The sequence below is a fragment of the Gadus chalcogrammus genome, chromosome 3, assembly GCF_026213295.1.
Source record: "Gadus chalcogrammus isolate NIFS_2021 chromosome 3, NIFS_Gcha_1.0, whole genome shotgun sequence".
Lineage (NCBI taxonomy): Eukaryota > Metazoa > Chordata > Actinopteri > Gadiformes > Gadidae > Gadus > Gadus chalcogrammus.
Genome location: NC_079414.1, coordinates 18,801,816 through 18,812,540, shown reverse-complemented (window position 1 = coordinate 18,812,540; position 10,725 = coordinate 18,801,816). Strand labels below are relative to the sequence as shown.

Genomic DNA, 10,725 nt, shown 5'->3' with positions numbered 1-10,725 from the left:
CTTTCTGAGGGCATTTTTAAAGGTGGTGTGGTGTGTAGGCTATCATTTCTCTTTGTTAAATGGGCCTTGACTCAGACAATCGTGTTGCTATAGATGCCAAGCCATTAAACAAAGTAAACACAAAAGCATTCACGGAGGCCCTAATTGGGCGGTGATCTCTTGTCATGTTTGATTAAAGTGAACAACGGGAAAACAGTGGTTTTACGGAGCAGCATAACGTTATTCAGAAAAAGATTACGCAATGGCATATTTTTATAAATATAAATAAATAAATATAGCCTACATATATTTTATACATTATTTTGGTATGACACATTGATTGAGTCTTTAATTTTAAACATAAGGTGTAAGGTGTATTTTAAGAATTGATTTAGCAAGCCCTTTCCATCATTCTGTAGTGTTGTGTTAATAAAGATTGCTTAAATGCCATCGATTCATGAAATCATTTTTCCTAAATCATCGTTTCTAAATATATCCATAGAAAAAAATATATCGTCTAATCATCCAACCTCTTTCAAATGAAACATTTGTTTGTTTCTATGTGAACAGCATGCAAATATTAGTTTATGCTGGTGTTTGGAAGTTTTCACAAATAATAACAGGAGAAATGTCAGCATTAATTTTATTGAGCAAAAGATGCAATAGAGGAAATTACAAATATATATTCTTCTGGAAAATGCTTTAAAGAGAACACCTGTTTGATTCACAACAAAGTCCTCATCTGCTTTCTACCAAAAGTCATACAACTGGTACAAAACAGAGTTAAGATGACATACCTTTTCCAGAAACTACTTTCACAAAATATTTACTTCTGTATCATTTAACCGTCATTGAAGAGTTAGCAGCTGAGGAGGAAAAGGTTCAGGATGGTCTTTTGTCCCAATAGACAAAGTCATTCAGTTTTTTATCTTGTACACGTCGTACAAATCAAAAAGGTACTCATGATTGGTCTCGAATGCATACATGCCCAGTATGCATGACGTATTAAACATTAATTATTTTAAAAGGCATTTAGGTATCTCGGGGTACACCGATTTCTTGTGCAGTCGTCCACCTTGCTGTAGTTGTACTTTGTGCATGTATGTGTGCGTTTGTGCACGATTTTGGTCCATTTCCTCTGTTTAACAGTGAGATTGTAAAAGGCAGGAACAGAGGCAGGGCTTGGAGTCCCAGAACAGGGGAGCATTAACAATATACACCAATCAAGGCACAGTGGAACTAATCAAAAGGCTGGTCCTTCAAAAGTGTTAAATAATTTATGTATATAATTCATTATCCAGTCAAATCTCTTCATAGAAACGCTATAGAAAATCGGAAAACCGTGAGAGCACGTGATTGTGAATTCTGTACAGTCAAATCATGATTTTCCTCTGCCAAATGCTATTGACTATAACCAAGATAATTAAGTTGAAAAATGAATATAATGATGCCAGGACCATAAGATGGCAGTTTAACCGCATGAAATGAATGAAGCATATATGTGCTGAAATAAACCTGGTCTGGCTACCGCTAAGAGGCACATCTAGAAACTATAGGCTTCCCTAGGCATCGCTCTCCCCATACAAAAGTGCATTTCCCATGATTTGAAAGAATTGCAGAACTGACAAGTGAAGCAAAAGTATTCAGAATAATATAAGCAGTCCAACAACCTTAAGCATTTACATTTTTTGTTGCCCTCGAGAAGGGTTTACAGCCTAGATAAACAGGGAGTGATAAACAAAAGCAAAAACTAGGTGGTGTCCCTGTTTTGTGGAGATTTGGGGGAACCGTCCATTCCCCGTCAAAGAACTACGATTTGAGCCATAATGGCCGCCACGTCGGAGTGACTAGTTCCCTTCGAGCCAAGATGGAGTGTCGCCGCCTGGCAGTTTCAGCTTAATGTGGAACTGCTTGAGTGTCTGTTCCAGCTGCTGCTGGTTCCCCGCGTAGTACGCAGCGATGGCGTTGTGGAACAGCATGAGCTGGTTGTGCAATACTTTCACCTGTTGAGGAAAAAAGACAATGATCAGAGAACATGCCCAACAATAAAAAGGAAAAAGAAGAATCACCTGAAACCTAATCCCCCAGACATCCAGTAAAGGGACACGGGTGTAGCATTGGCCCAAAGCCTTTACCTTGTTCTCCTCCAGAAACCTAAGCTTGATGGAGACGTCGTTGCGCATTCTCTCGTACTTCTCGCGGTAGGCCTGGAAGTGCTGCTGGGAGAGCTCTATCTTGGGCATGGTGGAGGCGTCGCGAGGGCCCAGGTTCAGCTCCTCCAGGTCCGTGCGGTAGGCGTCGTACTCGATCCTAGGAGCGAGGACCCAGTTCAGTCAAAGGATAGAGACCCAAAAATATGCATGCGTCCCTAACAATTACAAATGCATAGTATTTTACGACCTGAATTCATTTACCATTTAGGGATTTATTTAGTTTTTAGAGGGGGTGGGGGGGTAGGTATCTTGCTCAGGAAGACTTTCTGTTTGGAGTCGTACACCCTAGCCAGTAGACACTTAAACAATGCAGCCCCTAAGGAGTGGGGAATAGAGCCGGTCACAACAATAGAGTGAACACGGGTACCTTGCGGCTTCATATTGCTTGATGTTGATCAGGGTGTCCTCGATGGTTTTATCTACAAGCGTGTTGACACTGGCGATGAAGAAGTTGATGGCGCTCAAAAGGGTCTCTGCATTTTTGGATAAAAGCCTTTGGGTTTCAGCGTTGTAGCCAAACTCCTCCTACAGGTGGCAAAGAGGAATTATATTCCTTCACATCAGTGAATCCAAACAATGAATCCAATTTCAGGGAATGTTTTGATCCAGACAACAATGGCATATGGTTTGAAATATATAAATATCTGAGACAATTCACTCTGAAACATCAGCATCATTCATTAGATTCATTAAGATTAAGCATTTTGAAAGAAATCAAGCCAGTACACCTCTCCAATCGTTAAGTTAAACAAAATGAAAATAGACATTTATTTTTAATTGTTACGTTTAGCTGGCGTTAGATGGTTAGGCATTACATAAAAATCAGGCATTAGATTAGAACTGGTAAAGTCGGTGTAGTTTAGAGATTACTGTGAAAGTTAAAAAGGTAAGGATCTGAGCAGTGTTTCAGGCATGTCAGCATGATGTCACTGCCAGCACCTTAAGAGATGGAAGGTCTTAAATATTAACGAGACATAAATTAAACAGTGATTGCGGCTATATAGCAAGGTAGGGTGAGTCTGTGGAACACACCACATACAAGTGGACAACCCAAAGCACACGAAGCACCGATTTTTGGTTAACATTTGAAGCGCCACCAAAAATAGAAAATAGCTTTGTATTGTTTTAATGGACAGCGAATGTAGCGGGGCTGTAGTTTACACAAATCGGTTTGAATAAGACTCAAGCCTATTTGGGATTGAACTATTCTAAAAAGTTAGTTTGGGTCCGTCCCAACACAGCTGTGTGCTTTTGGCAGAAGAAAATAACACTGATTGTAATGTGCGAATGTGTGAATGAGTGCTGAACTGACATGGAGCTCTGGGGACTTGAGGCTAAGGTCGGCGAAGGCGTCCCCCAGCGCCTTCTGGGTGTGCATCATCTGGGCCAGCTGGGTGGAGAGGGTCTGGGCCAGCTTGACCACCTGCTCGTAGCGTCGCTTGTTGTCGCGGAGCACCTCGATCTGGCTCTCCAGCTCCAGGTCCACCGTTTTGGATCCCCGGCCCATCTTCTCAGACAGGATCTGCCGGGTGCACTGTGTTTGGGGAGGGAGGGAGGGGGGGGGGGGGGGGGGGGGGGGGTGGTGGTCAGAACTTGAACCATAACCAGGGTCTGGTAGGAAAAGGGAGGAGCTCCACAAGAGGCTGTGTTTATAGTGAGGGGTTTTGTCATGTAATGGTTAAAAGAGAGATGCAGAGAGATATGGGACATGTATTCAGTCTAGGATTAGAACAATGTCCTCTACAGTAGAATGAGGACAGAGAATGTTCCCTCGCTTTAATTGAAGAAGGGAGCTACTAAGGGAGTTTTAATGTACAAAGAAGTTGTAATTGAATTTCATTAGTCAAAAAAGAACATCAAAACACAAAATGGGTCAGACCAATAAAATGATTACTTTGTACGTATTGATGCTCCACTTTCGCACTAGGTCCAGTTTCTCCATGGCGGGGTTCTTCAAGTCATCCGCGAGAACCATGGCCCCGCTCGTCTGCTGGCCTGGATAAAGGAACGTACTTTAGAGCCGTAGACTGAGCTTCTTCTGCACTGGGTTGTAACTAAGGTTGGCGTTTACACGCCACTAACGTTTAAAGGTTGCACCAGGGAAAATAGTTCTGACGTAGGCATAAGTTACAACTTACACGTAGCCCCTAGTAGGTTTAAAGTCCTTTGTAAAATGGCGGTTCATCATGGTGCATCGTTTGGTGGAGGTGGGAAAATTTGGGAGGATGAGGAGAAGAGAATTAAACCGACTGCTTGGTGTCGGCAACGCATGCTCCGTGACAGATTAAACCCTCTGGAAATTGGCCCATAGTCTCTTTTCTGTTGCTGAGAATGTTCAAAGCACTACAATAGTTGTTTTCACCATTTAAGCACAGGAGGTGAAAACGTAATGTTCTGCCACAATGTTTCAGTTAGTGTGGACTTAACGCCAGAGTAGTCAATATAGTACATATAGCTGGTGCAACAGGCTGCTCGAGAGGACGTCAACCAGCACATTTGGAAAAAATCATTAACAAACAGTGTACATTATAGCGGAAAGACATTGATAGAGGAAAATAGCAAGTGCAGAAAGAGGTTTTCTCAAAGGTCAAAGGAAGCAAGCAGAAATACCCGAAGACAGGATTTTCTAGCAAAGCAGCTTTCTTCCAGAGAAAATGTACCCATCCGGTATCACCTCAAGCGGTTTAGGTGAAGCGTCTGGAATTTGGACGAGTTTTGATTGTCAAAGCAGGGAACTACCTCCACAAGTAACAGATCACTTGGGTTAAAAAAAAAAAGCATAGGAGAAAAGTGAGGGTTTCACTTTGAATGGGAAACGACCATTAATGACAAAGAGAGGAGGGATGAAACAAGCTCAGGAAGGACAGATTGATGCACATACGGCGATAGATTTGCTGGCGCATTATCCCTGAGCCTCAAGCCGTGCCTGTGCTTTACCTGTCTCAGGCTGACTAGCACTGGCAGAGCGGGCCAGACGGCCGCCCACTGCCATACTGGGAGCTACTGGTGTTGCTGGGGACGTGGGCAGGCTGGCTGACCCTGGGAGATATTCACAGTGGCGATTCATTAGAAGTAGGTCTGTTTCCAGTGTGAAAAGAGAGGCTATTGAATATCGAGTGATGACATACATCACAGGGTAGAAGTGACTCATCACACTTTCCATAAAAGATCTTCAATCTGGAGTTCATTCATTCCATGGTCTGGTTTTGCCAATTAACCTAAACATTAAACTCTGCTTTTTGAAATGTAAAAATAGGGTAGCATACGTGTAGTCTTATTGAATGATAAAAGTGGTAAAGCGAGCCAGAGACTCATAGGAAAGCATATATGCATATGTGAAGGCACAATAATAAAGAGGAAATCAGGGAACAAAATGGAGGTCAGAAGCAACTCATTAAATCACACTTAAGACTGTCAGCTATACAAATTCAAATTTTAGCCTGACCTATTTATCAAAGATTGCTGCCATATCCTTATGCACACAGAGTATTATCATGTAACAGTGTGTGCAGTCATAGCAGTAAGCGGTATTAGGCGGAAAATGGTTCACTTTTTTTGTTGTTTTGGATTTTCAAATTCAAGATTGAATAATAAGAAAGAACAAACATTGTATATTAAGAAAATGGGGAAAATAAATAAACATAAAAAATCTAACGACACAGATTAAAATATAATGCAAACTGGTTTGTACCTCTGTATGGCCCTGATTCAATGATGCCCTCTGTTGTTGAAGCGTAGTTACTGGAGTGTATATGGGCCTCTGCGAGGTTAGGTCCACTGGGAGGACCGGGAGAAGTAGAAGAGTCCTGGAGGGGTAGACCATTGTGGTTCAATAAAGAGATTATACTTTCAAACAGGTTTGAATGCAAATGCACACAGCATGCGTTCCCATGTGGCCTCTTTTGTACGGCAACGCAATTCAGTTTAGACATCCATATCAAATCAATTAATATCCCTCTAGTCATGTATTCCTTTATGTAAAAACATAAACACACACATCACATTGTTATGGGTGTGAGGAATTATTCTTGGACCACTTTACGTAAGTTAATATTGACATACTTTTACTTGTGTAAAATATAGGAAAAAATACACTTTGGTTAAATGGCTTCACTAAAGTTTGAAATCGTGATAAAGATGTAGATCTATAGTTTCAACTGTGGATACCAAATACGTAAGTATTTACATTTGCAACTAAACAACCAGAGCTTTGGAGGTGGAGTACAGTACAGTTTCAGTGTGTGGCGGACTTCCTAACACAAAAGTTTGACCCTATTTGGTACCTTTTCAGAGCTCTGGTCCATCTCGCCGTTGCTGGTGATGGGGATCTCTGCAGCGGAACTTCTATGGGAATCCTCAGCCATGGGGGTTTCCTGTCATTAAAACCGGTGCACATAAAAGACCGATAGATATTAGCCCATAGATATTGTAGCCCTTCACCAGCCTAGCCTATGGGGTAGCCTTAGCAACAGCATTCTGCATACATCAACACATTTGGAAAAATACAAGACACACCATTGTAATCACAACCCTACTTCCCACGTCACTGCTACCCAACCATTAGCAGCAACATTATTCTTCATTTCAGTTTTTTTTTTTTTTTTTTTTAACAGTGTTCAAATTATTTAAGTCTTGTTAAACTGACCTTTCCTATGCCTTTTTTTTTTTTTTTTGAAATGTTCTCACTTATCACAACTTGTTGACACAGCAAACCGCTCACAGTAGAACCGTAAGCATTTTACATAGGCCTATCTTCTACCTCCAAATCCTCCTTTGCAAAATAACCTTTGCAAAGTAAGAGTGGTGCTACTATGATAAGCCTCATACAATCCTCTTATTATGCACTATTCCACCATGTCTTGGAGGATTCCAACAGAGATTTTTATAATATGCAAGGACTTCCAGAAAGTCCTAAAGATGTGGCAAGTCTTAACAATAAAACGGTGGACTTTGGTTGAAAGTCAAGCAGTTACACATTTATTTATTATGCCATTGAGATGAATGTACTCAGGCCTTTTGCTGTAGGCGGAGTATAAAGAGAACGGAGATCTCCCACTGGGAGACAAAATCTAGCACTGATAGCAGTTTTACAATGCCACCGTAAATTCAATTTGACTGTGGTAGGGACAACACTTGGCCTAGTGTAGTGCTATTGAAAAATACCATCTCAACAAATATTCCCAACTCGTCTTTCAAATAAGAGGCTTCTCTTCAAAATCAAGACTGAACGAAACCAGTTCATATTGTAACTAGTCACAAAAAGAATAAACTCAGATAAGGAATGCATAGAAAATATAAAATAATTGTATGCACATTGTTAAAGCATGTGACCTCAAAGTTACATTACACTGCCAAGCCCTTTGATAATTTAAAGTGTTGAGATGCGTCAACAAATAGGTGGACAACACAATGTGTTTAAAGAAATTTCAAAAATAATTTTGATCATCATTCAGCCGTGTTGCATTTGGATTTTAGAAGTCAAGATGGACAAAAAAACATTGCCACAAGCTAGCCATCAAGTTCAAACTAATAATTTGATTTATATTGATTACGTAATTACATTTTCCATAATATCATCCAAATGTATCAAGACGAGGAAGCAATTATCTTACAAGTTGAGACGTAGGCCTATATCCTTTTATATCATGACCCAACCCAAGACAAGTGCTGTTAACAGATTTCTGTAGACTGTAGTCTGTTCCATTGGGGTCATATAACACAGCATAAATGTTTAAAGGCCATATGACACCCATATCCTAGCAGACAACAGACACATAGACGGGAAAACTTCCACGTGCTAACGGCTTAGATAACGACAGGTCGCTCTCCCTGAAGAAAAGCTGGACAAATTCAATCCAGTGGTCAGGAGCTTTCCCACAGGAATACCACATTATGGGTTACACTAGCCATATCAGTGTTTTTGGGCATGTCAAACAAAATAATCAAATATCTCACAGAACTTCGGCCAACGCTGTCCAATAAATGAGTTTATCATGGGTCATTAACAAGATTTCACGATACTAGATAATTCACTTTGTTCAGGAATTCGATATTGATGTATTCTTTTTTTAAGGTTGATCCTATTTGCGTTAGCACGTGTATTTTCTGTGTGAGTAAATATGCACTGGGTTGGAAAGCTCCATGTCAGTACTTTCTTTGGTGCCATATTTGAATACTCAAATGCAGTTGCTTAAGAATGTGAAACAGAACACATATCCTGTATTCATTGATAAATAGCACTGTGTAATAAATGTAATTCCAGGGATTAATCACATTTACTCTCAACATTTGAAAACATAGAGACAACAATGAACAAGCTGCAGAGGCGACAATAGTACTCAGATTACTCCATCTGCCAGGAATTATGGCGGCCAGCACAAACACTAGCTTTTATGTGTTTTGCAATTTCCTTGTTCTGCCATTTGGGTTAAAGGTCATTATCACAACCTAATGTGCAATGTTTTAATAATAGGGAAACACAAAATATCAATTATATACAGTACATTGGCACAAAAAGAGCAAGATACCTAATATGTAGCACAGGGAAGTGCCCCAACACCCAATCACAACATGTTCAGCCACTTCAAGAAACCTCAACCAGCCTCATACACTGTCCTGATTAATGTACGACAGAAAACCCCAAAAGAGAACCAAAGAGACAATGAAAGCCCCAGCCACCAAAAGCATGTGAGACACAGGCGCAACAAGCATGTGAGCCAAAAGGCAAAACAAATATGCAAGCCAAGGACGAGTTCATGACTGAAAAGTGGCGGATATCACCTGAGTTTGAGGGCAAGTTTCTCCATTTGCCTCTGGTGTTTCTGAAGTGTTAGTAGTGTGGTGATTTGTAACGTGCTGCTCCTCATCGTCTGCACTGCCCTTCGTGATCACAGCATCTCCGCTGTTCTCAACATCTGTGTCACTGCATGAGCCCTTACAGACACTCTGAACATCTGTATCCAACTGTGGGTTCACCTCCTGAAACCCGCTTTCCACATGATGGGCATCAGTGGGGGAATGGTCTTTGTCAAGGTCTACACTTTCATAATTGTCGTCATTCTCATCATTTCGCAAAGAATGCTCTGTTTTAAGATCCTCCTTATAATCCATTTGCAGGTCCGTGGTTATGGTCTCCGATTCAGCTTCAAGACTAACTTCAGACATACCTGAAAAAAGATATGGATAGACCAAGTACATTTGAGACAGCAGATTATTCTTACTGTCCACCCTCTGCAAATATGTGAACGGAGTAGCCTATTGGTAAATACGGCAAATAAGTTTATGCTGTTGTATTCATTACTATCCATTTGCATTTGGGGCATAGGTAAGGAGCAACATTCTTGATCATTAGCATAGTTATTTTCAAAAGGTAAATGTAGTTTATTAAACTCAGATGGGAATTAAGGGTGTCAAAGCAGAAAGTACCGGATATTCAGCACTCTAAACTTGTGATTTAAATTTGTCACCAACACAATGACTTAACACTAGATTGTTTATTTAACAATGTAACAGTTAGAAGCTAGGGACTACAACTTCCTGTAATGTTTTCTTTAACTGACCTTTGCAGTATCACAGTTTTGAATGGCATGAACCCAATTTAAAAGACAATACGCGGTCGATATTACAAAGCCATATTCACACAGACATATTAAAAGATTCATTGAGGCATATATCTCTGACACGAAGATGCTAAGGCCAGCAATGGCTAGTTAGGCGAGGCACTGTTGCACACCATACAACATGGCTAGCTCACGATTACTGTCAGTGGACCGCATATGATGTGCGAGGACCTTTCCCTTCAAAAACCACGGTCTAAAAACAAAACCCTTTAGTTCTAAGTTACTAGTCGACAAGCGTCCCCATACTAGTACATCTATGGCGCTGGAAGCTACTGTCAACGTTAGCAACACACACTAAACATACAGTTTACTCGTCGCAAGTTCATCTGCTTGGTAACAATATAGTAAGGGCAGCCCAACAAGGTGGTCTAAATACCCGCATTGTGGTTAAATGTCTGTAAATTAGTAGATAGATGGAGGTAATAAACAAGATTGAATTATCAAGCGAGGGGTTTTGTAATGGAGAAAAACTTTATCTTACCTGTCTGCGACCGTGGCTAACTATGTTAGTTAGCTATCGCTTAACAAACGTTTGGTGGCGTTTCTAAACGACGCAACAACTCCTCCCAATCACGAAAAGTGCAAAAATCCACCGTATCTATTCAATGATCTGTGCTTCAGGCTGCGGCTATATCTGCAGTTGGGATCCCGGAAAACCAAATCGAATGGTTCATCTACTGCCATTATCTGCAAAAACTTTGCTGCATGCGACCCCCCCCTGCTGTTGACCTCCGCTGTGCTGTCACGTCAGCAGATGTGGGTGACAGTTTATGGGTCACGTATTTATCACAAATATCAACCAGGAAATTAAGATACATTTGACATCGGCGTTGCCTTTATTTCTATTTTCAAGCGTTTATACTGTCTCTTATCATTGGTGTCTATAATTCTGTCAGTGATCGTAATAAAACACA

General features: G+C 40.8%; 1 protein-coding gene across 3 annotated transcripts; it reads right to left on the bottom strand.

The window, feature by feature from the left end:
* Positions 1-607: 607 nt before the first annotated feature.
* On the bottom strand, positions 608-10,639 carry arfip1 (ADP-ribosylation factor interacting protein 1 (arfaptin 1)). 3 transcript variants are annotated; one of them, XM_056586514.1, is made up of 10 exons: positions 10,293-10,639; positions 8,973-9,358; positions 6,476-6,565; positions 5,884-5,998; positions 5,130-5,231; positions 4,087-4,187; positions 3,505-3,726; positions 2,560-2,717; positions 2,115-2,289; positions 608-1,982 (listed from the first exon to the last, which is right to left on the bottom strand). In XM_056586514.1, the coding sequence occupies exons 2-10, from the start codon at positions 9,354-9,356 to the stop codon at positions 1,827-1,829; spliced, it is 1,503 nt and encodes a 500-aa protein (XP_056442489.1). In that variant the 5' UTR covers positions 9,357-9,358; positions 10,293-10,639; the 3' UTR covers positions 608-1,826. The 3 variants fall into 3 exon arrangements, with proteins under 3 accessions (XP_056442489.1, XP_056442490.1, XP_056442491.1); XM_056586515.1 differs by lacking the exon at positions 5,130-5,231; XM_056586516.1 differs by lacking the exon at positions 8,973-9,358 and having other exon boundaries at positions 10,293-10,637.
* Between the last annotated feature and the right edge of the window lie 86 nt (positions 10,640-10,725).

What these genes read in the sequence shown, in the direction of transcription:
- arfip1 (XM_056586514.1), bottom strand. Translation starts at nt 9,356, where the DNA reads ATGTCTGAAGTTAGTCTTGAAGCTGAATCGGAGACCATAACCACGGAC. An exon ending in TGAATCAGGGCCATACAGAG is followed by an intron (nt 5,232 to 5,883) that starts GTACAAACCAGT and finishes AATATCTCCCAG; the next exon opens with GGTCAGCCAGCCTGCCCACG. An exon ending in TCAAGTCCCCAGAGCTCCAT is followed by an intron (nt 2,718 to 3,504) that starts GTCAGTTCAGCA and finishes TGCCACCTGTAG; the next exon opens with GAGGAGTTTGGCTACAACGC.